Genomic DNA, 27,510 nt, shown 5'->3' on the forward strand with positions numbered 1-27,510 from the left:
AAATGCTTGTATTTCTGTTCGGTGTTTGCGGATCTTGAACACTCTGTCAAGCCTTTATCTAAGAGCATCTTCAGGATATCAACCCCTTCTTGCAAAGCTGAATCGATCTGGTGCAAGCAACAACACGTTAAATTCCCATACAATTAAAAAAGTAAAAGCTATAAAAAAAATCTAAATTGTTGTTAGAAGCTCGCTAAAGACTATTGGTAGATTAGTTTGAGCAAGAATAATTAATTATTGGATGTAAACAAGGAAAGATTAGATCATCCTTGCTTCCAAGCACATTTTTTGTTATTTCATGTCCTTTGCAATGGAAACTGATGAAGCTGCTACTTAAGCGTTGATATTATATAAGATTGCTAAATTTTGTTTAATTGATGAACATGCAACACATCCTTAAAAAACCAAGTAAAGAGAAATCTCTCGGCTGCGATATTGAGTTCATTCAAGCTCATCAATGAAGATATATGGACAAAGTTAACATCAAAATAACAGAATGATGCAATGTGGTTTTTAACAGAGTCCAGCTGCATATCTGCACTTACCCTTTCACGAGCTATTTTGTTGAATTTCTGAAGCAGGAAAGCCTTTGGATCCATCTGACCTGGGGGTCTTCCTATGCCTTGAATCAACAGAAAAAAAGTGAGCTTATGGATGTCGAAGCACAAATATTTTAATAGGATTAAGGTTGCACAGAAGTAGATACTGACCAATTCTAAATCGACCAAATTCTCTGTTTCCTCGAAAGTGATAAATTACACTCTTTAACCTGAGAAAGAAGCAATCCAGATTTAAAAATATAATTAAAAAAATGCCTAATACATATTACGCCTAGTTCAATTTTCCCACTGATGGTTCCTGAGTAATTTACAACACAAACTCCTTTAGGCGTGCTTTTAAAAAATCAAGCTAGATACAACACAACATCACCAAGTTAGTTAGGTTTCTAATTATGATGGGCACAAACTTAAGGTGTTATTTTACCCATTGACCTTGTAGCTCAACGTAATGTCTTCCACGCTGCCCGAGGAGTTTAATCGTGAAAGATTGATTAATAGGCAGATGCACATAGTGGAAAATTTGTCCCCTTGCCAGGTGAATTTTATCTTATATAAGATGTTTGGTTATGTTATTCTCGAAATCTAAAGAGAATTAGGATGAGTATGTACTTCAATTTTGGTCAATTGCTCGGAATAATTATTGACAGGTTTAGTTTGTGTATGAAGTAATTACCTCTGGCAAGTTTTTGTTATCTGAACTTAGGTTGTGTCGAACAAAAGGATTTAGAGTGAATAACTAGAAAGAAAGATGCAGTGAACACTAACTTGTACATCATCATCAACACAGTCATGGATGCCTCAATAGAATATAGACAACCATAATATGATAACAAGTTGCGTTTGTGTTAGAAAATTCAATTTTCTGAAGTAGTAAATTATGATCATCATTTGATGTTCCTCTTACTGGAACGAGGGTAGTTAAGCTTTTCCATTGGAATGTATTGGTTAGAGAGCATGACTCCTGTGATGTTAATACTTAAAAGAGTCATTAATTTTCCTACTTTAGTTTCGCAAATCATGCCTTCCACACTCTCATACCCTTTATGATGTGCATGCCCACCTTGGGGTTGTATCCGAAGGACTCCACATGGCAAGTCCATATCATCATACATCTGCATACACAATTCATAAATTACGTTACTTTTCGTGCTCCAGTTGCAGTATTACTGATATTGATAATAAAGCTAAATGATACACATACCACAATGATACGGTTCAGTGGTAGTTTGTAATAGGCTGCAAGTGGCCCAGTCTACGATCAAAAGAAAACATAGTTATTTCATGGTGTCTCTTATCAGTAAATGCTGATTAAGTAAGCTTTCCAAGAACTTCTTGTTTAGTTATTAAAGATTATGATTGTTCACCAGCTAGTCCAGTTTTACTGGGTTGAAAAGAAGATAATAAAAACTTATACCCAAGTCTCTACTCGATTGTCTGGTCATAGTTAAAATGTTTATTCAAAGTGATAAGTTAAATAGCCATGAGTTCTGGCTCAGTCGACAAAAAATTAACAAGTTCAATAGTGCTTTACACTTTACATGGCAGTCCCTTTTCAGATTAGATTCATGTCCTGAATACTTTCTACCTTAAAAGTGATAAAATGCAGGCTAAAGCTTTCTTCATATGCGCAATTCCCCACATTAGCTTCATGTCCGGTCAAAGTTGGTAACTTCACAATTCTTAGAATCAAGGATACATGGAATTCATGAATTTCATTTCATTACGTGAATAACATCAGAACTGACTAACTGGGGTGATCAAAGCAACATCGGTCCATTACTGCAAAATTGAGTCACCAGGATCCCATCTTTGTTGGTTCATGACATATACATCTGTTAATTTTCTACTGAAAACTACTCTCTTTTTCCCCCCTTGAACTTCACAATCATATTTTCATGGCCATTTTAAGTCCTCAGACCCCAACTTTTCTTAACCCTGGTAAGAAGTTGACTTGATCTAACTTTGATTACCTACAACCTTTTCCTTAAGATTACCCTTTCCATTTGATAAAACTATCAAACCAATGCAAGATCAAGAAGAAAATACAAAAATAAGAAAAGAAAAGATCATGCAAAATCTGGAGACTATCTGAACTTTGTTTATTCAAAAAGGACACTGTGGGAATATGTGAATACTTCATAAATACTACACTCTGGGGACTATTTGAACTTTGTTTATTCAATATAGTGTGAGATATTGCATGTTTATATTTGCGTGGTGGGATAGCTTCAGTTAAATAGTGATGTATAAACTCTTGGATATTTATGTCGATTATATGTTGATTGTTTGTTTGAAGGAATGTCTTCTGCGTCTCTAAACTGTCTCATATCCTGATCTGACTATTCTTCTGTCAAGTTTGCATCGGTAAGAAAACATATCTATTTGGAATGAAAGTAGACGTGCTAGAATTCAAGTTGGTAATCGCTAGCGGCGGTGAGTAGTGCAGTACGACCTTGCTGATTTTTTTTTATTTTTTTGCATATTGAGAACTTTTGCTTACTGACGAGATACATGACAATGTTAAAGATCAGGCTATTTCTTGTACTGATGAAAGCTGATAAATCTTCAGAAAATTAGCTTTTCATGCGAGTCCCTGACTTTTCATACTAGTACATTACACTTAAAAATAATGTATTATTAGATTCAGTAAGTATATATATATACACACACGCGCACATGCATACATACACATGTAAGATCGCATCATTTGTTGCATTCCTGTCATGAACTAATCTAGAGTAGCAGGTTTCAGAACAGACGTATCCCAAGGATAAATGCGCAAAGTGAAGAATGGGAGAAGCTCTTCCTATTTGAATTCAAATTCGAACTCTACCTATAGCTAATAGCTTGGGCATCATTTAAACTAAAGCATCCAAAGTCTGCCGACGAGAGCTTTTCATAGTCCTTTCCACTCCCCTAACCATACTATGAGATACATTCCAGTTCTTAAATCCAACTTTTCCTAACCCTGGCATGATGTTAGAAAGATCTTTTATTGACTTCACCTCAAAATTCCCTCAAGAATATCATTCCTGTTTCGATGATACGTATCAAGAGCAATACCGCGTAAACGAGCTTGAGAAAGAATTAGTCACGCCACATACAACTAAAGCCTGATTAAGTACTTCCTATTCTTTGTTCACGGCAACAATCTACCTTCAAATTATTTCTGACACAGCCATCAGAGCTATGAAACTACCAATCGATGTGAGTAATTCTAATAGGCCGGGCTATATTTATAATAAAATTTAACTTCAACTATCCATATAGATTTATTTTTGCAAACCCCTTTAACAGAAACTCTCTCCAAATTCAACTTAAAAGACAATTTCCATTATATCACGAAAGATTTATCAAAAGAAAATTAAAAAAAGGAGCTATCTTTCTGTCCCTTACAGATTCACCACTGAGATTCATGTACGTCTGAGGCTTTGCAAGCAGAACTGGTGTTTCCCCAACCATTCCTAAATTAAAAAAAAAACAAAATAAATTAGAATAAATAATAAATTGCAAATGGAATGAAAAAAAATGATAATCTAACCTTCGCCAAAGAGGGCTTTGCAGTGGACGGAGCTCATGGGTATGCCTTGGGACTCAGCAAAAACGTCGATCATATCGAACCCAACCTGGGAAAAATTATAATTTTTAGAGAAAATAAGAAGAAAAGAGAAATTTCAGGGACTTTTTTTTTCTTTTTCCTCTCGCTTACATTGTGTCTTGTAGACTTGTATTTGTCTCCTGGGTTCCCGAGACCTATCAAAAGCCATGGCTTTATAATATTGTTGGTATTGTTGGGAGAAGAGGAAGAAGAAAGCAAACGCTTGAAGAGATGATTGCTGCCAGATAGCATCGGACTCCAGAAAAAAAAAAGGAAGGAAAAAGAGAGGAAAAAAAAAGAATGTGAGAGCTTGATTGAGTGATGAAGAAGGTGTTGAAATTTAGAGGCATGGTATTGGTACCTCACAAGGTTTGGTTCGGGTTGGGCCTACGGATTACTCGAACCCATTTCCTACCCTGGTTTTTATTTTTCCATTTTTAAATTTATCTAGAAACATCAACCGTTTTTTAAAAAAAAATCAGTAAAACCGATCCTTTTCAGATAAAAAGGATCGGTTTTGCTGCGAAAGAGTTTTCCGAACTACACGGGACTACTAGTCCCGTGTAGTTCGGGCATCCTAATCTATGATTAGCATTTGCTAAACTAAAATGCATGGGACTAGCAGCTCCGTGCATTTCGTTTTCTTTTCAAAACTATCTGTTTAAAAGTCGGGACTATCAGTCCCGAGTTTTAGGTAGAGACATTTTCGGACAGAAAACAAAGAGCACATGACTGCTAGTCCCGTGCTTTTTGTGGACAGAAAATGAAATGCACGGGAGTAGTAGTCCCGTGCATATCCTGTGCACATTACATGTGCATGTTAATTTTCTATTGCATTTCCTGTCAATTCCATGTATAAACTTAAATGCAACTCATATAACACCATAAACTCATTTACAAATCTAAAAATCATAAATTACAACACAAACTCATTTACAAATCCAACAAATCACACCACAAACTCATTTACAAATCCAACAAATCACACCACAAACCCACTTACAAATCAAACAAATCACACCACAGTCTCGGCTACAAATCCAAAAACCATCTTACATCCCAAAATAGGTTTGTAAATGTACATCCCAAAATAGGTTTGTAATGTACATACCAAAATAGGTTTGTAATGTATATAACAATAATGATTAGTTTACATACATCCAAAAACTCTTCTCCTCCTCCTTTTTCGTCCTCCTCCATCCCGACTTTCGACGAGTTCGTGATCCGGTTGTGTTTGTGGTTGGGACGACCCAGCTCCATCATCAACACGTTGGGAAAGTCCAGCTTCATTGTTGTTTCTGCGTCATCCTCGACTTTGTCATGGTTGACGTGTGTACACGAATTGCGTTGCTTCTCGTCCATCATGAAGATCTTTGTAAGTTCGGTGTAAGTATTGGTGAAGCCTACGTATTATTGACGGATATATTGATACATGTTTCTGTGCTTCGGGATATGTACATGTGAGAGATAATTCAAAAAACCCGAAATAGAAAAATTACTTTAAAATTCAAATTACAGAATGTAAATTTGATATTTAATTCTATATTACCTGCTCGAGCCAATTCTATGTCACGATTTGCAATGGTTTGAACATCATCTATTGATGATACCTGTAAATTTTTTTCAAAAAATACATGTTGAAAATATTGAGAAATACCAATAAAAATGGACTTAAATCAAAATCTGAAAATACTTACTATTTCTTTCTCATCTATACCCCAGGGCACATATCCTTTTTGCAACTCAACCGGTGGTGTGGTCGCATGGAGTATCCATCTTCGGGTTATCCGCTAATACCAAGTGTAGTAATCTAATTCCCGGGGAGTTGGTTCAATTTGCTCAAAAATAAAGAAATATCTATCATTCCATCTATGTATATAATCTCGATGCTCAGCTGCCCAGTCATTTTGTTGGCCTCCTTTCTTTGCATTCCTCTCTATTTTTTTAACAAATTCTGGAACATGTTGTGCAAGACCAAATTGTTGAAGCACGCGGTCCAGTACATGCATTTCTACATCTCAAAATATATAAGAGGAACTCTGGCTCTCTATGTAACTAGGTATTCTATGCATACCGCGGGTAGATGATTGAGAAATTGGGTGTAGGGCCCCTATTCCATCTACAGAGTATTTCATATAATTGTTGCATATCATTAAAAACTAAATTTGATATATAGAAGTAAAAGCTCATTTTTATAGAAATGATACCTAAAAAATCTTCATACAGTCAAGCTCATTTCGGTAGAAATCTAATTATCTAATCGGGGTCTTAACATTTTTGGACATTTTATCTGTATTGTTTTTAAAATTTAGTACCACAATGATAACTACAATTATATTTGCTATAATAAAAAATATAATACCTGTATCCCAGTGGAATTTGTCTATCTAATTGTAAATTCACGCATAGTCTCGGCTTCAAATGAAGTCTCTCCTATGCACATACTTGTAGTAAGCTTAGACACCCTTTAAAGTCACTGTTTTTTATGAATGCTACTTTGGACATCTCTCTATATAGGTACGCCAAAACGGTACTACCCCACGATAACGCACCACATATGTCCAAGTCTTTGAGGAGTAGTAACCACCTAGCATATTCACAACATTTCAATTTATTAAAATAAGCTAATTCAATGAAATACAGATTCAAATTACAAATACACATACCTTGCATGCACTTTATTTTTACTCGAATCTGGAAATAATATTGAACCGATCATGTGTATAATGTATGCACGTGCATGTTGCTCAATCAATATTTGTGGTGCATCAATAGACAACGGCACTGAGAATGTCCCTTTCAACCACTTCAATTTTATATTTCCTCTAGGCATTGACTCTGGAGCTACACCTAACAACTCCTCACACTTGGTCGGTCATACAACTCTACCACTACCGGTAACGCAAGGACCATCTATGCGGAGACCGAGTATCAAGGCTACATCCTGTAGAGTAGTGGTAGATTCTCCCATTCGAAAGTGAAAAATATTAGTCTCCGGTCTCCATCTATCTACCAAAGCGGTGAGTAGGGGCCAATCAAGCTTCATCCAACAAAGCTTTGAACATGTCAAGAAACCGGCCCGTCCTACAGCTGCTATGATACGTTCATCCTCTAGACGCCAACGGCTATGGTCAAGGCTATGATCAACTATAATGATATACGAGCCTCTCTGTAGAGCAAATGAAAGTATAAGAATACAATATTACAGTGATAACAATATGTAATTATAAGAAACTTAATTACCTCTGTAAAGGATATAATATGTGAACGATGTCGAGGTTGATCATATAGGACCTCATCACTAACCGACTCAGGTTGCATGGTGTAGATACCTGCACATACAATTATACACATATCAATAACCGATCAAATACTAATTACAGTTTCTTTATTAAAATATATCAAAATTTGAACATGTCAATTATTACCAATTAGTTGCTTTCTATTGGGTCTAGCTGGACAACGAGGTTGAGTATGCCCCGGTTGTTTGCAAAGACTATATTTTTTATGCTTGACAACTCCTTCTCGCCCTTAATCTATGATTCCCCTAATTCGCATAGATCGCGGTCGACCTGCTTGTCTCTTGTATCGAGGTGGAATTTGACATGATCCATTATATTCGGGCTAATACCGACTATCATCGGGTGGATGAAAACTCTTACTATATATTTTTCGGTAGTGAATTGTTAAATACTACGATGAACAATACCGATTATATAGAATTCTAGCACCTCCCAGCTGACTGATTGGAAGAAGCCACAAGAACATGTGCACAAGGTATTTTTTGGAGTTGTGGTATATTACATGTGCAAGTGCAATCAACACAAATAGTTTAACGGTGTAGATACCGTCATAATCCTGTATCTACCATTCATTGTCATTGAATACAGTAATTTGACATAATCTTGGCACCTCAATTCTTCTATGAAAAATGGAATCATTTTTTGGTGTATAACACGTTGTCCAGTCTATGCTATCATCACACTTTTTGTTGAAGTATGCGTTTAGCCTATAGAATATTCTCGTAACCAATGATTATCTTATCATAGCTCAAGCTCCTTTAAGAACGTCGTTAAAGCTCTCGGAGCAATTAGTTATCATCATGCAAAACCGCACACCCTCATCCTTACATAATGCCCATCGATGCTCGAATTAAGGCTTCAAGTTATTTTCAATCCAAGTATGTGCATCTAATAATAAAGACTTGATTTTCTTCCGACAATGTTAATACACTAATGTGTCGGTTGCATACCCAGCTTGCCACAAAAGATTTTGTAAATTAATTTCACCGTGTTTTTTCTTGAAATTATCTCTTATATGTCTTAAACAATATCGTTGGTGATGTGGTGCACCAAAACCCTCATGTAACACCCTTATAATTCCTTTCATCCTATCCGAGATACTTCTTAATGAACAACTCAATTGGTACTTGCTTTTTGACTCATTGTTTCATGTCATTCAATTCCTCATCGTCGGTAATCTCTACGACAATAGTTCTATTCTCATTTATCAAACAGTTGAAGAACACCTTAATTACATGCTCTACTTTATTAATTTTAGTAACTCTGTGTATTTCCTTCATTATTCTATCAAAATTATATGACTTAGATAGCATAAACATTTTTCTAGAACCTTCCTCATACATAGGCATACTATTCACTCCGACGTCGAGGCTCCCATTGAAGAAACAAATAATGGGTATAGAGTTTACCATCGAAACTAAAAATCAACAGTCCATCATATGTAAATAATCTATTATAACTAAAAATATTAATCTTAATTTAAAATCAAATTTAAAACCTTAATCTTAACTAAAAAGCAAATAATGGCTAAACCCTAACTCCCAAATCACATTATTCATCATATTTCATAAAATAAAAACTAAAAAATTTCATATCCAAAATCATAAACCCTAATCAATCCATATCATTCATCAAAACCCTAATACTACCCAATTCATATCCCTCATCAAAATTAACAACAAAATAAAAAAAATTAACCTTGATCAGAGCTTGGTGGATGTGGTCGGCAGCGGCGGTGGTCACGAGCTTGGTCGTAGGTGGCGGCGGTATTGGTCACGGTTTGGTCAGAGCGGCGACGTGTCACAGATCTGGGGTGAGCGTGGTCGACGGGAGGCGATTCTGTTGTGGGGTCGGTGGAGTCGGCCGGATCAGCAGAGTCGCTAGAAGGAGGTGTTAAAGGCGAGTCGCAGTTTGAGGGGGGGGGGGGTCAGTCACGGGTGCAGCAAATGAGGGGGTCACGGGTTAGGTATTTAAAAGGTAATAAAAATGGACAGGAATTGCTAGTCCCATCCATTGACATGCTAATCTTAGATTAGCATGCCTTAACTATACGTAGTCCCGTATAGTTTGAAAATAACACCGTAGCAAAACCGACCCTTTTTCATCTGAAAAGGGTCGGTTTTGCTGATTTATTGAGAAACGATCGATTTTGCTATATAAATTTGAAAAATAAGTGTTTTCAAAATTTTGTCATTTTTCCTTCTATTTTGTCTCTTTTATTAGTGGTTACAGATAAAAGAAGGAAAAAAATGTGTTTAGGCCCCAAGTGTGAGAACTTCGTGTGACTAAGTCCCTCACTTTTCTGGACATATATGACTAAGCCCCAAAATTAAAAATTGTCGTATGTTTGAGCCCTCCTCAACCCATATTTTTCTCTTATCCCTCTAATACCCTTCATCTTCTTCATCCTCTCGTACTCTTTCTCTCCCCCTCCCTCCCTCCCTCCCTCCCTCCACCTCCCACCTCTTCCTCTTTTCTATGTTTCACCTCTACCCTCCTCTTTCCTACACCCATCCTCCTCCCTCCTCTTCCCTTCACCCACCTTCTTTCTCTTTTCTCCTCTCTCTCCTCCATCTCAATTTCATCACGTACCTTTCTCCTCGTTCTTCTTCCATTTACCCTCCTCTCTCCTCTGTCACATCTTTACTTTTCTCCCTTTCCCTTCTCTCTTTTCTCTTCCATTCCATTTTCACCTTTCTCTCTCCCTCATCATCCTTCTCTATCTCCACTTTTTTCTTTTCCTTCCATAACCGCTATTGGATCAGGCCATCTTCATTGACTAAAACAACCATCACCTAAAGTTATGTCAAAATTAACACTTAGCATATAAAGTTAACATCTAAGGTTTTTTTAAATTGATTTTAGAAATGCACACGTTAGTCATAGATGATAGATGCTAATCTTAGAGAGGAGATGTTAATGCTATCCAAGAGTCAGTAATCTTTGATGATAGTTGTTAAGATTATAAAATAGATATTAATTTTAAACTTTAGTTATTTAATATCCCTGTCACATGATAACATTAGGAAATACATATTAATTATACTCCTAGGTCATATAGTTAACATATATCTATTAAAACTTAACAACTAATTCATGTAGTTAACATCTTTCTATTTTACTTTCACTTAATGTTAACCATAAAGCTTAAATATTAACTTTAATTATAAGAATGACAAAAGTTGTGAAAGGAGATGACTTTTTAGAGATATGGCAGGGGTTGTAGAAGGAAAGGGAGAAGATCGAGATGGAGAAGGAGGATTAGAGGGTAGGGGGAGAAAAATGAAAATGAGATAGAGGAGAGAGAAGAAGAGTAGAGCATGAGTGAAAGGAGGGGGCAAACAAGGAAGGATAAAGATGAAATAGAGAGAGAGAGAGAGAGAGAGAGAGAGAGAGAGAGAGGCTGGTGAAAAGAAGAGGAGGGAGGAGAATGGGCGGAGCTGAGAGGAGGCCACAAGTGGGGTGGAGGAGGAGAGAGAAAGATGGAGAGAATATAGAGAAGAGAAGAGAAGGGAGGAGGTGGAGAGGGGGAGAGAGAGGATGGAGGGGGAGGAAGGAGGAGAGGAGGAAGAAGATGAAGGGTATTTTAGTGATGAGAGAAAAATATGGTTGATGAGAGACTAAACACATGAAAATTTTTGTTTTGGGGCCTAATCACATGCCAGAAATTTGAGAGGCTTATGAGATTCCAAAATTTGGAGTCTAAACATGTTTTTTCCATAAAAGAAAATTACTTTGATGAAACTTTTGATTCTCTTTTATTCTATTAATTAATTTTAATAATTTACAATCGCTTAGTTAGACGAGAATATAAAAAGTTTGGAAGAAGTTAAAGGGTCATAAGTTAAAATATTGGTTCATCGACGATAGATTTTGATAATATCCTTACATTATTCTACATTGTAATTGCATTTCGCCACTAAAAAGACTGATATAAGAGAGATAAGTGAAGAAGGGCTTAGGGGTATTGGTCTAAAAAACTCAATAGCATTAGAGTGTGGTGCTCTTAATTAGAGGGCGTTTAGTAGCTTGCAACTATAATTGCAATTCAAGTGTTACTGACATGCAATTTAGACATTGTAACTATTCTTTTATGCAATTACACTTGTAATTATTTGGTTCAAATTTTAATATTTACAACTTGCAGCTGTAGCTATTTGATTGTGCTTGTAAAGTTATATAAGTAACTCGTTTTTTACATTTAATAAATTGTTAAAGTTATTAATTTTTTTAAACTTTTAAAATATTTATTTTTTAAAATTATTGGTTTCTATTTTTAGTTAAATTGATTTTTAAAACTTTCTAAAATAATTATTGTGAGATAATATTAATTAAAAATAATATTCTTTAGAAAATCTTATTTTTGTAAAATTATTATTTTGTAATGTAAAAAATATTATCTATCTAAAAAATATTTTTTTGGTAAAAATATATTTTTAAATTAATGATTCAATATTTCTAGCAAAATATTATTGAAGAAATATTTTAAAAAATAATATTTTTTGTAAAAATATTAATTTTATAAAAAATATTAATTTTATAAAAATATTAATTTTATAAAAAATATTATTTTTATAATGTAAAAATTATTATTTGTCTAAAAATATTTTATAGTAAAAATATATATTTTAAATTAATGATTCAATATTTTTAGCAAAATATTATGGAAGAATATTTTTAAAAATAACACTTTTTCAAAAACTATTATTTTCTACAAAAAAGTTTCTATTTATTTTTCAAGGAATAAATATATTTATTTAAATTAAAATGTTCTACAAAATATTGTTTTTTAATAAAAATATTTCATCAAAAATATTATTCTTTTAAAAAATAATCTTTGTGCAAATGTTTTTTATAAAATATTATTTCCTAAAGTTTATATTTTTCAAAAAAATAAAAATTTCAAAAAATATTGTTTTTCTAAAAGTAATTGCTATATAAACTATATATCAAAAATATATGTTTTTAGAAAAGGTATTTTAAAATAACTTTATTTTAAAAATATCTCTTTGAGGAAATTATAACAATAAATTTTGAAAAAGTATTTTAAATCTTTACTGAATTTCTTGAATCTTTTTTGAAATATTAAGTTGTGATTTTGTTTTTTTAATTATAAATTTGGGTTAGTTTCAACTCTAACTTGTGACCATTTTGGACGCAAGTTATATGTTGCAACTAAGGGGTATTTTGCAATTGTGGTTTTAAGTAAAATAGTGAATTGTAACAAAACAAACACTCGCAACTGAGCGAAATTGAATCAGTTGCATGCCACCAAAGTTGCAACTACTCCAATATATGGCTCAAATATATTGTATGTGGCACAATTTTAGAATATAAAAAAATTGTCCGTCTACAACTTTTGTAAATGACTTATGCGGACTGCATTGTTTAGGTGTTTATCGTGTTTTTTTTGTGGCAGCGTCAGTGTCCTCCAACTTCCTCTGGCCTACTCTACCAACTATGAAAACCTCATTCACCTATTTCGACCTTTAGCAAAATATTCTCCACCACCACTTAGACAAAATAAAGAAATACGCCTATGCGCGAGCTTACTAGATCTTTGACATATATTATCAACTATCAACTATTATAGCTAAAAGACAAAAAAAGGAAAACCACGTAGGCCCCACCATATAGGCCCCACCATATAGGCCCCACCGTGTACGCTCTAGATGCTAGGTCCAACACTGAGACCACCTAATGGTTAGGTAACCTTGTTCCCTATTATAGCATGTTAAACACGTATGTTAACATATTTTCAATACAGTAAGATAATTTTTAAGTTCATTCAAACAATATTAGAGTACAATTGATCAATTCTCAACTTGCCAACATCACATGAGAATATTTACAAAATATTCCAATGATTGACTAACAAAAGATATATAGTTATGCTACATAAAATCCTCTTTTAACTTTAAGTTAAAAAAATCCTATAAAATTTTGAATCATAATTTGCACTAGCAAAAATTACCCTCTGCATAATTTTACTTCCCTATGAAAGTTTATTGTTAATACACTGTTAGAGAGATTTTTCACGCTGATTCTTAAAGTGAAAGGGGTTTCTTGATAACCCCTAAACTTAAGGGGGCGTTTTCTGATATTTTGAGAGTTACGGTGGTTATCTTATAATCATGCAAAGTTAATGAAGGGTTTCCTCATATTAGGGGGTGTTTGTTTAGTTGTAAGTGAAAATTGTAAGTATGAAAGTCACTTATTTTTGAGATATCACTTGTTTGTTTTATTGAAAGTGAGATCAAAAAACAAGTCCACATCAGATTTTTTGCGAGTGCAACATCCCCTAAAAAAGTGCATAAGTGAGCCTTGAAAGTGAAAAATGGGGACCACATTATATTAAAAATATTATAATAACTAATATATCAGATTTGTTTCATCTTCAACAATATCTCATATCCCAAAATTTTCTCTCACGCCTCTTTTATCTTCCCGCTATATTTCCCCCTTTTTATTTTTTTACCTTCATAGCACTAAACCCACCAATTTTCCCCGTGTTTTTTTTCCATATATATTTTGCGCTCCATAGAATTTATCCAACCGCCTTTGTTGATTTCTAGTATAAAATCTGCATCTCTTGTGGGATCAAGCTCAAATAATTGAGCGGTGAAGTTAAGGATTTCAAGGTATGTTTCTTTACAGATTTTTATCTTTAATTTTAGTTACAGATTCATGAATGTATTAAACTCCTTTTTGGGAGGATTCTTATCTTTAATTTTAGATTTAGCTACATGAATCTATTAAATTCTTATTTGGAATTTTTATAGCATATTAGACTTACAATTATCATTTGATTTTAGTCTGGAAATCTCTGAAAACTCTATTCATCTCTACTTCCACACTCTTTTAATTTCTGATTTTATGAGGATTTTATTAAATTATTCATTTTTTATTCTAATAATTTACTTCGTTAATGCTAACATAATGTTCTTCATCTTTTATACAGGGTTGTTTTGTAGATGATCAATGCGTTATGGTTAGAAAAGTTAAAAATTGATCTTTTGAGATTCAAAAATTGATCCTCACATGATTTTTAGCCATTAATTAGAGATAAGGATGATGTAGTTTAGTTGGATTCTGATATTTTTCTTGATGGATTTGGAATTTTTTTCCTTGATAATTCCATGTATAGCTATAATAGTTAGATAGATTTCATTCTATCAGTTTGTCATGAACTCATGGCCTGGAAAACAATATTGACAACTTTTTCTATGACATTCTACTCATTTTTGTGAGATCAAATATGATGGTATGCTTTGTTTTTACTGGATAAGTGCAATGAATAATACGTACACTGAAACAATACATTTTTCTATGATTCATCTTCAAATTTGATAAAGTTGAGAAAACTAGTGTGTGCTACCAATTTACAATGGATCACAATATTCAACGTCGCCTTTTGTTACAATGGGCAGTAGCAACTTATGCAGGAGCACTTGTGTAGTGGCGTACTATATATTTTTTTCATATTAGATTGTAAGGACCACATTTGTCGAGAACCCTCTATGTACAGAGATCTACTTATATTTTTTTCATATTAGATTGTAAGGACCACATTTGTCGAGAACCCTCTATGTACAGAGATCTACTTAGAAAAGTGCATATGCATAGAATATTTTATGGTCATTTGTCGAGAACCCTCTATGTACAGAGATCTACTTAGAAAAGTGCATATGCATAGAATATTTTATGGTGGGAATACAACATGCATAGATTACCTTAGAATGGTTCCCGTTTTGTTCTTTAGACTAGCAACTATGTTTAGAGATAAACAATTATTAAAAGACATTATAAATGTATCGATTGAGGAACAACTAGCAATGTTTCTTCACATAGTCGGACATAATGTAAAGAATAGGGTAATGAAGATTGAGTTCATACGATCAGGAGAGACAATTACTCGATATTTCAATTTTGTATTGCGTGCTATTTGTGGTGTGAGGGATTTATTTGTACGACGGCCCGGTTATGAAATGCCAGAAGAGATCACTTCCTCCTCAACTTGGTTCCCATGGTTCAAGGTAAATTCTATTCTATGAAATATGAGAACTAAATATAAAATTGCTTTATACATTGAAATTGATACATTCACAAAATATATTGGATCTAATTAGGATAGCATGAGTCTCATTGATGGTACCCATAATGAAGTTAGTGTTCTGGAGGAAATTGCTCTTCCATTTATAGGAAGGAAGGGTAGGACTACCCAAAATATTCTTGCAGCATGCTTGCCTAATAAGTAATTTACTTATGTTTTGGCCGGTCAGGAGGGTTCCACAGCGGATTTCATTGTCTTAAAAGATGCATTATATTTAGAACCACCAATGGGTCTGAAAGTGCTGTCAGGTATATAACGAACATAGTCAAATAATTTATAAAAAAATTATCCTACCACTAATGATATATTTTATTGAAATATATGCAAGTATTATCTTGTTGATGCGGGCTATACAACAGTGCTGAGATTTATTGCACCTTATCGTGCAGTGTGGTATCATTTGAGAGAACAACATGGCAGAACACCCAAAAATCTAAAGAGCTTTTTAATTTGAGGCATTCAAGTCTTCAAACAAAAATTGAGGCTGCTTTTGGGGTATTGAAAAATAGATTCATAATCTTGTATAGTCGTCCATTCTTCCCTCTTGAATCTCAAATTGATATAGTTCTACGCATGTTGTGTTTTGTATAATTATATCATACAGAATGATGCTGATGACTATTTTGCAAATTTAGTATATGAGAATGAAGCTAGTGAAGAAGAGCTCTATAGTGAAACTCAATCCTATGCAAACCAATCTCACTCAACGTGAGCAACGAGATTAGAATAGAATGTGGATTGAGAAGAGAGAAAATATCGCTCAAGCAATGTGACATAATTACTGTCAAACTTATCAAACTGGAAACATGTTGGAGGGATAACTTGCTACAAAAGAAGTAGTTTTTTTTTGTTTATTCAATTGACTGTAGTACTTTTAGTGATATATTTTGAGCCATTGCTTCAAGAATGTTATTTGGTTTTATTTTTGTCTTTACAACAATGTAGGAACTTGGTATAAATATATGGTCTTTATCTTTTTTGAGTTTAGTTAAATTAGATCAACATATATTTTTTATCTTCTCATGTCATATGATCAATAGTTTCATATGTAAAATCTATAATTACGTTCACTTGCTTAGGACATGGCTGAGCCTACATATAAAAACTTATGCCAAATGGAATTAAGTCAAGATTCCACTGATTGGGGTCAAGGGATACCTGCATCTCTAAGTCAAATTGGAAGTCAAGCAAATACTTTTACTCCTATCCTCAGAGAAATCGGAGATCCGACATATCAAAATGCTTTGTATTATGCAATGCTTGTTGTTTCTCAATGGATGATGAAACCACAATATAAGGAGGAGCCAATTCGTATTGAAGATGAAGAGGAAGGTAATGCTATCCCTGAAGAACCAATCTCTAAGAAATACAAAAAGAGTAAAAATGAAACAAAAGGAGAAGGATGTATGAAGGACTGTGGAACTCCGAACAAATGCTGGAGCAAAGAGGAAAGTGGGTTTCTCTTAGAATTTCTCACTGAACAAGCTGCTAATGGAAACAAAAACCAAAAAAATTCAAAAAGCCTATTTTAATTGCTGCTATCGCCGTTGTAAATCAAAAATTCAATCAAAGTTTTATACTATTGAATTTGGAGAATCATCTTTGTAGCCTGAAAGCTAAGTGGAAGGATATTTGTCACTACAGAGACAAAAAAAGTGGAGCTGGTTGGGACGTGGATAAAAAATGATAATCCTCGACAATTTCACTTATAAAACTTATGTTTCGGTATGTTGTCTAACCTCACTCCAGAACTTATTTTGTCTCGTATAATTTGTTCTATGAATTGCTAATATATTCTGTTCTTATAGTTGCGGTAACTGACAAAGACCTTGATTAATGTTATATACAAGTGTACTTCTTTTAATATGGCTGATAAATATGTTGTATTAAGGTGCTTGGAAGTTTATTTTCAATATTAAAATTTCTCATAAATATAATATCTAATTTTACTTGTCATATTGCTTACAGGCACATGAAACTAGAAGAGCATATCTTAATTGCCCTATTCCATTTTATGAGGAGATGAAGATTGTATGTGTGGAGGATTTTGCCACTGAATCATTTAGAAAGAACTTATATGATTCATTTGGAGACCAGGATGAATCCGGTAACAAGGACATCAACAATGGATTTCCGATAACAATGACTGAGGATGGTGATGTCACTGATGGTGCTAATGAAAAGCAGAATGTCAATAATGGTACAACTCCTCAGAAAAACTTAAAGAAGGCTAAGCATCCAAAGGAAAATAAACCAAAAGATTCAAAAAATGATGTCCAAGTTAAAGAACTAAAGGAAGGTCTTACTTTCATTGCCAAAGCAATTGAAAACGCTACAGCTGAAGATTGGAGGCTTAAACTTAATAAGGTCATCATGGCTATTGAGGAGCACAACGAGGATGAATTGGATGCTATTTTTGAGCATTATGCAGATAGCGAGCATAAAGCGTTAACATTCATGATTCATTGCAAAGTCTCCTACAAAACAAAAGAAGATTGTCGATGACTATATCAAAAACATGAAAGACTTTAGTGAAATATGAGTTAGTATGTTTCCTACAGTAGTACTAGTATATTTGAAAGTAACTTGTAGTTACTAGCTTGTGAAATTTCTTTAGAGTTTGATCACTATTTACTTCAGTTTAGGACTCTTTTCTATTTCTTTAGAGTTTGATAACCAGTATTAGTTTGTTTGGAAACTTTATGATCCTATGAATGAAATTGTAGTTTTTTTGCATACTATTCTTATCATCTTTGGTTGCAGCTATGGTTTGAAATATGTCAATGACATTTATTTTCATTGAAGATAAATAATTGGGTTATTTATATTTTGTACATTGGGTGTTATTTGTGATTCTCTCGGCCCCATTTGCTAGCATTAAAAAATGATCATAACGCTAATAATAGCAAGGATTTTTTCACTAAAATTTTATCAGTGAGATTATATTAGAACTATCCATGATGATTGCTTAATTTTGGGTATATATGTTTTAGGATTTATTTGTTTTGTTAAATTATTGTTTGTGACTACAAGATGTCAGTCCTGGATATGGTTCAAAATGGTAAATAAAGATGAAAAATGGTTTAAATAAAAACATGATTTTTTAATATATAAATAAATAAAATAATGTTGCTATTATGAAATTAATGAAGTAGAGAAGAAAAGGTAGACGAGAAGTAGAGATAATTTTATTTCATTCATTCTTCATTGCTTTATCAAAGTGAGGTAGGAATACCTCTATTTATATACAAACTAAGATGATGATACATGAATCATATTAATTACTCATTCATGACCTTAGTCTTTCAAGAACATGCATTATGTTGTTCTAGGAAGAAGATTAATGTACCAGAGGAATATCAACTTCTTGGGAAACTAAATGGACATCCACATTATTTCATAACAGTTGCCACATCATTCTCACTTTTCTACTTTCAACAACTTGTTTTTGTAAACAAACAATGTATGTCATTTGTATGCTGACTTGAATGCGTTTTCCCACTTACAAAAAAAGTCACTTTCATACTTTCAACTCAGTTGCAAGTTAACAAACACCCCATTAGCCTCATCTAAACTGTAATAAATTTATGAAGGGTCGACCAGATGAAGAGTTACGGTCCGGTTTTATAGAACACTTCATTGCACTTGGATACCCTATTTTCACCTGCCTTCTACATGTGTATACCCCTAACTGTATTTGGCTGTAAGCGCCCTAAAGTTTCTAAAAACTACACTTTAACACTTTTGGTTATGCAAAACATGGAATTTTTTTTCTAAAAATTTCATGTGATACTTACATGTTTCTTTCAGAACAATTTATCTATAAACTATATGCTAAATTTACTGTTAGACCCATCACCCTAGTATAGAATAGAATTATTTTAGGTCTAAGTAGGACTTTGATGGATTTAACCGTAGATTTAACAAAAGTTAAAGATTAGAATATTTTAAAACTAGAATGCGAATGTTACATTTTGCATGACTGAGGATGTTAAAACGCAACTTTTAAAAACTTTAGAATATTTAAGTGCACCCAAATACGTCCGGGGTATACACGTGCAAAGTAGGTAAAACTATAGGGTATGTAAGTGCAATTAAGCCTTAAAAAACCATGCCATGCAGTGCAATTCATTCAACTCAACCAGAGCCCTCTCCTCTCCACGCCCTCCTCATGTCGTCAGATTCGCAATAACCGGAGCAACTCCCCTCCGCTCCGATCGCTAACCCCCGATTCTCCACAAACTCACATAAAAACCTCGAAACGCGAGCCCTAATGTCCTTCCGATCCCAAAAAAGGAAAAAAAAATAATCACATTTCCCCCCCTCTCAGGCCTTTGTTCTTCTTCTTAGGGAATTTTTCTTTGTTTTTGTGGTGAATGGCGTAGATTTTTGACCGTGAAGACTGAGGTATTTTTGAGATGGCGTCTTCGGCCGTCAAGTTGTTGTTCGCGCTCATTGTTTTCCTCTCCGTCGGCTGGATCGCCTTCGTGTAAGTTATTGCTGCGAATTTTGTTGAATTTTCGATGGATTTGTTGTTAATCTGTGAAATTTCGTATTAACTGAACAAATATATTTCTAAGGTCTCATATCATATTTCGGAGCCTAAATAATTCAATTTTGGATTCAGCCCCTACTTGCCCCCTGAACTCTTCAATTTGTCCCTTCGTACCCCCCGAACTATGTGGAGTCTCATCTTACTCCATGAACTGTTAAATTTGTCCATTGTTAACCCTGAAGTATTTTTAGTCCTTTAAATTGTTAAAATGATAATTCAGGGGGTAAGGTGGGAGTGAAGTGATAGATCAAGGGGTGATGTTGGACTTAAAATAGTTTAGGGGGTAAAAAGGGACGGATTTAATAGTTTAAGGGTAAGACGAGACTGAAAAATAGTTCAGGCGGTATGAAGGGACAGAATGAATAGTTCAGGGGTGTCAAGTAAGGATTGGAGCCTTCAGTTATTTGTATGTTCTAGACTTCATTAGATGATCACAACATAAGGGTATCACTCACCTAGTCCTCTCAGCACACTAGAGATTTTGTCAAGGAAATGAATTTCACTTTAATCCTGAGATGCATGACATGTAATTCTTCTCGTAAGTCGTAATTATATTATCGACTTTCCTAAGCTTATTTTAAATGAAAGAAATGGTTTTCCAAGTCTTTTTTTGGCCATTATAAGATTGAAAAACAAAACCCCATACTGCTAAATATATTCACATTATTACTCTAATAGATTATCAACAGATAAGAGGCTAATGCTCAGAAAACAATGCCTAGTGGACTATGTGTTATAGTATAAGAAGAAACGGCAAGTTATTAAGCATGGATGTATGTAAGGGAATTAACACTATTGGACTAAATTCTGGTCAGCTGAACATTGGATACGTTCTTCAGCTACATAAAGAAAGGTGATAAAAACACCTTAACAATGACAAGAAATAGGTAGAACATAATGAACATTCTTGAAGGACATGCATTGTTCATGAGAGGAGGGGATTACTCCCTCTGGAGAGCAACGACATAAAGACAAATATAGTACTATTAGAGTCTTTTTAGGGGAAGGTCATATCACAACACATGAAGAAAAGAGTTAGGTTTGCTCGGTCCCACCAAGCGAGGGAGGGACGATTTGTCCTCAGTTCTCTGGGACTAAACAGCTTTTTTTTTATACACATGTTACAACATGTTGCACTTTAAGAGTATACATTTGGGGGAAAAGCTGATTTTGTGATGCATGAAGTAATAAGTCGTGTCCACCAGGTCTTGAATTCCACGAAATTTGCAAGTATTAGATTATGCTTTTCTAGTGAGAACTTTATTTTGTTTAGGGAGACATGGAATTACTTGTAACCACAAGATGTCACTTAAGATAGCTCATAAACGTTTTCAACATCATTATCACAAGATTAATTAAAAAGATAAGTGGATCAATGCTCTTAAACAATGTTTATACAGCGAAAGGCAGTCATATAAAAGTATGCGACCCAACTCTGCAGTAAATTGATCCTATGCTGCCAAAAGAGTGGTCAACTTATGTAATTGGGATCACATTGGTGACGAGCCTGCATAGGTGATTTGACAGTTGCATAATCAGTTTGGAGATCAGCTCCAAATTCAACAGCTTTTGCATGCGGCTTCAAAACACCAATCTATCTAAAACTCAGCAGCAACTCCATTCTCCCTAAATTTGACCCTTGATCTCTTTCCTCTTCAAAATCTATGCGGTTGAGAAATGTTCAATGGACGGAAGAAGTGGTAATGGATGACTGCAACACCGTGGTGACATTGACATTGAGCGTGATAATGACAATTTGGTGTCTGTCAGTGACAAGTATATATTAACTTCTTTTCCCCCCAGTTTCTTTCCTTTTTCCTTACCATCCTTTCTATTTTATTTTTCAAATTTCTAATTACATTCGTAGATCAAGTAAATTTGTGCTGCTGATATAAACCCTTATTCTTGATATGCACCTGAAGTTTAATTTTCTTGAATTATACTTGCCCTTTGAGTTATGTCATTACTATATAACTTCATATATTTTCTTTTGCCTACTTTTAGATATTTTAACATTACGTACATAGTATTAAAAAAAAATCAAATGTGCATAATTCCATCGAACTTGTATAATCGGCACATAATCCAGTAACGCATTTGGCGCACCTGATTAAATGTGTTTGAAGCCGAGTTTTAGAAAATTGAAAAGGAGAAGGTAACTAATTGATTCTTGTGCTTCAGTAAGATCTTAGTTACTTTAGCAGAGGAGGATGCATAACTCTACCACATTGAATGTTAGTAATCTGATCATCTATGTTATGTTTGATCTATCTATCGTACTTGTTCTAGCAATTTGCATGCACACATGCATGTGCATGCTTGTAAACAATTTTAAACATAATTATTCAACTCATTCAGCTCGATTAAACTTTTATATTTTTGTTTTTTCAATTAGTGCCTTGACATGCATCTTATAAATGCACTGCGAAGCAGAATTCCTCAATTCTTTTCCCCTTTCATTTTTAAGTGAGCTTTTCTGTTACCTTGTATTTCCCTCTCCCAATTCTTTTTATGGTTGTCCTTTTGAAAAACATTAGCATGCTTTTATCATATAATTTCTTGTGTTATAGTCCTTTATTCCTTGTTTTCAGATTTGCGGCAAAGTTATTGACATGCTTCTTGAGCCGGAAACTACGGTCATCTGTTGAGTTTCATGTTGCTGGATGCAATTGTCTAAGGGATGTTTCTGTGAAGTTCTCCAAGGTTCTCTACTACATTTTGTACTTTGAAATTTTAGATTGACATTAGGCACACAATTGTTTTAATCTGCATGTTAGTCATATTATATGATTGTCATGCTTTTATAGTTAACATTCATTGTTTTGAGTATTGTTCAGCAGAAGAAGTTGAATCAGATACTTGACCAACTAGTATGGTTATTGGGATTTCTATGATTGCCATTGAGATTTGTATTATGGTTATTTTTATTATCTCTTGTCAACTTAGTATTAATCTAGAACTTTTTCACTGGCATAATTGATCTTGTGTTCTTCCATTGATAACACAGTTTGATCCTGTAATAAGTATTTAAGCTGTCTGAAAACTCATGAATTGTTTTTTCAGGGTTCCGTTGAATCTGTATGTATTGGTGAAATCAAGCTCAGCCTCTGCAAATCACTGGTCAACCTGTGGTTCAGTTTCATTTCTGGGGACCCAAAGTTGAATTTATTGATATGCGATCTAGAAGTTGTTTTACGGCCTCCTGAGCGAAGTACTATAAAGAGTAAATCCCCAAGTAAACCTCCCAGGTTGCGCTCATCTGGCAAAAGAAAGTGGATCCTTGTGACTAATGTAGCGAGATTTCTCTCAGTTTCCGTGACTGAATTGGTTGTGAAGGTATTTTTCTGACAATCTATCACCTTGTTAAATTTACAAGAAAGTTCTGTATTTTGTTAATTAAATTGCTGCATTAAGTGCTAAATCGCATCACATGCAGCTAAGTATGATATGCCAATTCTAGCCAAAAGAACATTGTTGACTGTTATGTGATCAGGTCATTACTTTTTGTTCACTTTAAACTTATATAACTTTGCATTTGATTATAAGTTGCATTTCAAATAGGGTTTGTTCTTGCCTACTATGATACTAATTAAACTTGCTTTGTCAATTTAGTGCATGATTTACTAATTGTGCTGGTAGCATGATTTTCTGATCAGGTCATTACCTTTAATTCATTTTCCATTATATAACTTTCTATTCATAAATTACACTTCAAATAAAGCGTGTTCTTGCCTATTATTCTACTAATTAAACTTGCTATATCAATTTGGTGCCTGATTTACTGATTGTGCTGTTAGCATTTATTGCCTTGATATGGTGGTTTTATCCTTCTTCTATATTTTACATGTAAATATCTATATTCCTTCCAGTCTTCTACTTTATCCAGCATTTAAGGGTAGCCCGGTGCATGAAGCTCCCGCTACACGCAGGCGCCTGGAAGGTGTCGGACAATCTTGGGTCTATTGTACGCAGTTACCTTGTATTTCTACTTTAAGTAGCATTTCTACATGCTAATTCATCCCAGGCCCTTGGATTGAGAAATTCTTGTGCTGGTTTGAGGTTTCACCAATGCTTAAAATTTGATCATATACAGCCAAGATTTAAATAAATGAAACACAGCTTTGATTTGCTCTTTTGGATATACTGTTAACTTGCAGTTTTTGTGGGTCAATTAACTATTAACCTGATGATTATAGGCCTATTTAGCCACCAGCCTTTTAGTTTAAACTTTGAATGACTTCATCCAGAGCATTTCAAAACCTGGGGCGAAACTTCATTTTAATCTAAGTTCACTTTTATTCAGTTGCTGCCTAGTCTTTGGAAGTGCAATCCAATTTGCAAAATGATTCGATATGCAAGAAGAGAAAAAGAAAGAAAATACTTTTTCTGGAAGATACTTTAGTATCAATTAGCAACTTTGAAGTATCGGGAGTGTTTGGTTGTGTGTAACTTCTGTATGTACAGTGAGTGGCGATATACTATTGAAGTATCGGATAGTAAATTGCAATAAGCAAACATGTATAATGATTATGCTGCAGCTGAGATTATGATCGAATGAGCACTTCAAGGTGAAACTGTAATTGCTAGAGTTACAGTTGTATGCCAGTGTGGTTTCAGTGCAAGTAATATGATCACGGATATGTAGCCCTTGGTACCCTAGCTGAACTCCTTTTTCTGATTGTCATGAGGAAGGATCCTCTTCTCGGGTAATTTACCAGTTCTCTCATTTCACAGTGTGTGCAGTTTCAATTCATCTGGTGATGTCCCTTGCACACAGATTCTTGCTAGTCATTGTGTCGTTTACTAAGTTTCTTTTCTAGTTGCTTTTATTCTAGTTTTTATATTAACATGAGCCTATATCTCACCTTTAGGTGCAAATGTGAATTATTATTCTTGACAGTCAATTGTCAGAAGCTGCTCTAGTTTCTTCACATTTACGTCTAAAAAACTGTTAGTTCATCGCATGAGGAACACCATCTTTATTTTATTTCTGTTAAGTTACAATAAAAAGTTGGCTGGCATGCATCATTGTGCTCTCTACTAGAGATGTGTGGTTAGGGTAACCTGGAATTGGCTGTATTTGTGTTATATAAGCAAAGTATCAGAATTTTGCGATTATAGTTCTCATAAGTTTGTCTTGGATGTCTCTTCTAGATATTTTATGTTGCAGTCTGTGGTTTTAATTAGTAATGGACAAGGACTCCGTCATCTTATGGGTGTAAAGTGGATAACTTGATAGCTGACCTAGTGACCATAAAACTGTCTTGGAGTTATTCAGCCTATGGGTTGTCCTTCCAGTTTCTTAAGGGAAATGGGTTAAATTATCTTGTGCTTGTTTCATTTTCTAATCGTTTTTGCATTTTAACTGTTTAGGCGTTTTTGCATTTTAACTGTTTAGGTGAGTTCTTGATGTTTATGATTTGTTTTTCTTTCCATTTGTTCGTTTCTAGAGTTGGTGGTGGTGTGATTTCTTTGAATATTTATTTAAGATTTTCCTGTTAATTTATCTTCTTTCTTTGATACTATTAGAATGATTTTTTTGCTTTCTGTTTTTAAATATTTTGACTTATGAATTTTAATAGGGGTCTTCTGCTCAACAAATCAGCTTCTGAAAGTAAGTTGACTGCTTTTTTGAAGATTTGTGAATCAAAGATCTTCTTACATGTAATTTGTGTCAATAAGAGACCAAGAGTCTAATCTCCACTTCCTGTTGCATCTTTCCCTTCTTTTTAATTCCTAAATCTGCAGAAAACTTCTTCAGTCATTAATCACTACATTGTTGTGCATTTTAATGGAACCATAGAGAGTGAAAAATGAATAGTTTATTCATCTTTTTTCAAGTGACTGCAAGGTTCTTATGGATAAATGTTCCTAACTTGATAAATTCAAGAGTGTGCTCTAGACAACCGTATGATGGGGACAAGGGGATCCTGCCATTAGCCAAAAGTTTGCTTTTTCAGTGTAAGCAATGTTTCTTATTTAGAAACATGACAATTTTTACTTTCATGTATTGGTTTGATGTAGCATCTCCTCTGTGTAAAGGAATTCCTCTTTCCTATCTGTCTACAAATTACCTGTGCTATGTCTTTTAATGAGTCTTATAAAGCTTGTTTGACATTGTCTGCTAATTGCATCTAAATTTCTTTCCATGTGCATGCTTTGGTTATTATTTTTTTCACCTTTTCATTGATGCAGGCACCAAAAGCTGGCATTGAGATCAAAGATCTGAGTCTAGATATATCCAAATATGGTGGACCTAATCCTATTCTAAATGTCAAGCTGAATGTTAATCCTTTATTTGTCCAGATATGTGAATCACACAGTAGTTTTGATAATGCTGGTTTTGACCAAGGAGAGTGCTTTCTTTCTGGAAATACTAGCTCAAATTTTGCAGAAAAGGACTCAACACCTTTTGTGTTTGAGAGTTTATCACTTGTTTGTGACCTTGGTCATGATAGGTGAGTTTTTCTTTTTTCCCCTGTAGAATTGATATCTGAATCTCAATGATACAGTTCAGGGAAGCAATGTGAATCATTAAAATCATGTTTTTTTGTTGTTATTTAACCTTCAGATACACCTTGATGAGATTATCTTTTTAGGGAATTGTGATTGTGATTCTACATTGAACTTAACTAGTTTTAGGTTACTTCATTTTCGTTGCTAAAGTAATGACCAGCACTATTTCTCACCAAGCTTATGGCTTCATTATGCGTACACTTCTATTCTTATTAGAAAATTCACATTTGTGATTCATGTGGAATACCACTATTGCTAACCAAAAAGGGCAGCCCAGTTCAAGAAACTCACGCTTAGCATGGGGTCTGGAAGGGGGTTGGACCACTTTGGATCTACTTTGTGCAGCCACCTTACCTTGCATTTTTGTATGAGAGAGGTTGTTTTCACGACTTGACCCTGTGACTCACACGGTGACAACCCTGACTTTTGCTAACAAATAGAGATAAATATAAGAATCCGGCTGATAAACTTCCATTCTGTTTTTATTCATAGCCATTAATAATTTTTTATTAGGTTTGCCAGTTCAATGAAAGGTCCTTTATTTGCAGTTTGATCTGGCTTTTCTCAAATTTAAGGCAATGAAGCTCCAAAAATATTGCATTTGCATGTTAACTTGAACTTAATCTAATTTAAATTTCCTGAAAACAATTCCCTCCACTCATTCAAATGATTGTATATCCCCATGCATTCCTCAACCCATGTGAATGTGGTCCCCCATTTGAATGAGTGGAGGGGATTATATCACCTCACTACCAAGCACGAAATTTATGCTTGGTACCAATCATACCTATTTTTCTCTCTCTCTATATATATACATATGTCTATATATATATACGTATACATATGTATACGTATACATATATGTG

At 34.2% G+C, this 27,510-nt stretch overlaps 2 protein-coding genes across 3 annotated transcripts in view; one reads left to right on the plus strand and one right to left on the minus strand.

Annotated features, from left to right (window-relative positions):
* Positions 1-4,485, minus strand: part of LOC109820956 (peptidyl-tRNA hydrolase, mitochondrial-like) — a 4,593-nt gene extending 108 nt beyond the window's left edge. The window contains exons 1-8 of the mRNA XM_020387152.1: positions 4,270-4,485; positions 4,102-4,186; positions 3,957-4,024; positions 1,762-1,812; positions 1,599-1,672; positions 711-769; positions 546-622; positions 7-107 (exon numbers count right to left, since the gene is read on the minus strand). Of these exons, the coding sequence (XP_020242741.1) occupies positions 7-107; positions 546-622; positions 711-769; positions 1,599-1,672; positions 1,762-1,812; positions 3,957-4,024; positions 4,102-4,186; positions 4,270-4,410 (656 nt within the window). The 5' untranslated portion in view covers positions 4,411-4,485. The remainder of the gene's footprint in view (positions 1-6; positions 108-545; positions 623-710; positions 770-1,598; positions 1,673-1,761; positions 1,813-3,956; positions 4,025-4,101; positions 4,187-4,269) is intronic.
* LOC109819442 (protein SABRE-like) overlaps positions 19,731-27,510 on the plus strand; it is a 91,511-nt gene continuing 83,731 nt past the window's right edge. For both annotated transcript variants that reach the window (XM_020385171.1, XM_020385172.1), the window contains exons 1-4: positions 19,731-20,062; positions 22,720-22,831; positions 23,192-23,464; positions 26,324-26,586. In XM_020385171.1, coding sequence (XP_020240760.1) covers positions 19,992-20,062; positions 22,720-22,831; positions 23,192-23,464; positions 26,324-26,586 — 719 coding nt within the window. In that variant the 5' untranslated portion in view covers positions 19,731-19,991. The remainder of the gene's footprint in view (positions 20,063-22,719; positions 22,832-23,191; positions 23,465-26,323; positions 26,587-27,510) is intronic.

The sequence above is a fragment of the Asparagus officinalis genome, chromosome 8, assembly GCF_001876935.1.
Source record: "Asparagus officinalis chromosome 8, Aspof.V1, whole genome shotgun sequence".
Lineage (NCBI taxonomy): Eukaryota > Viridiplantae > Streptophyta > Magnoliopsida > Asparagales > Asparagaceae > Asparagus > Asparagus officinalis.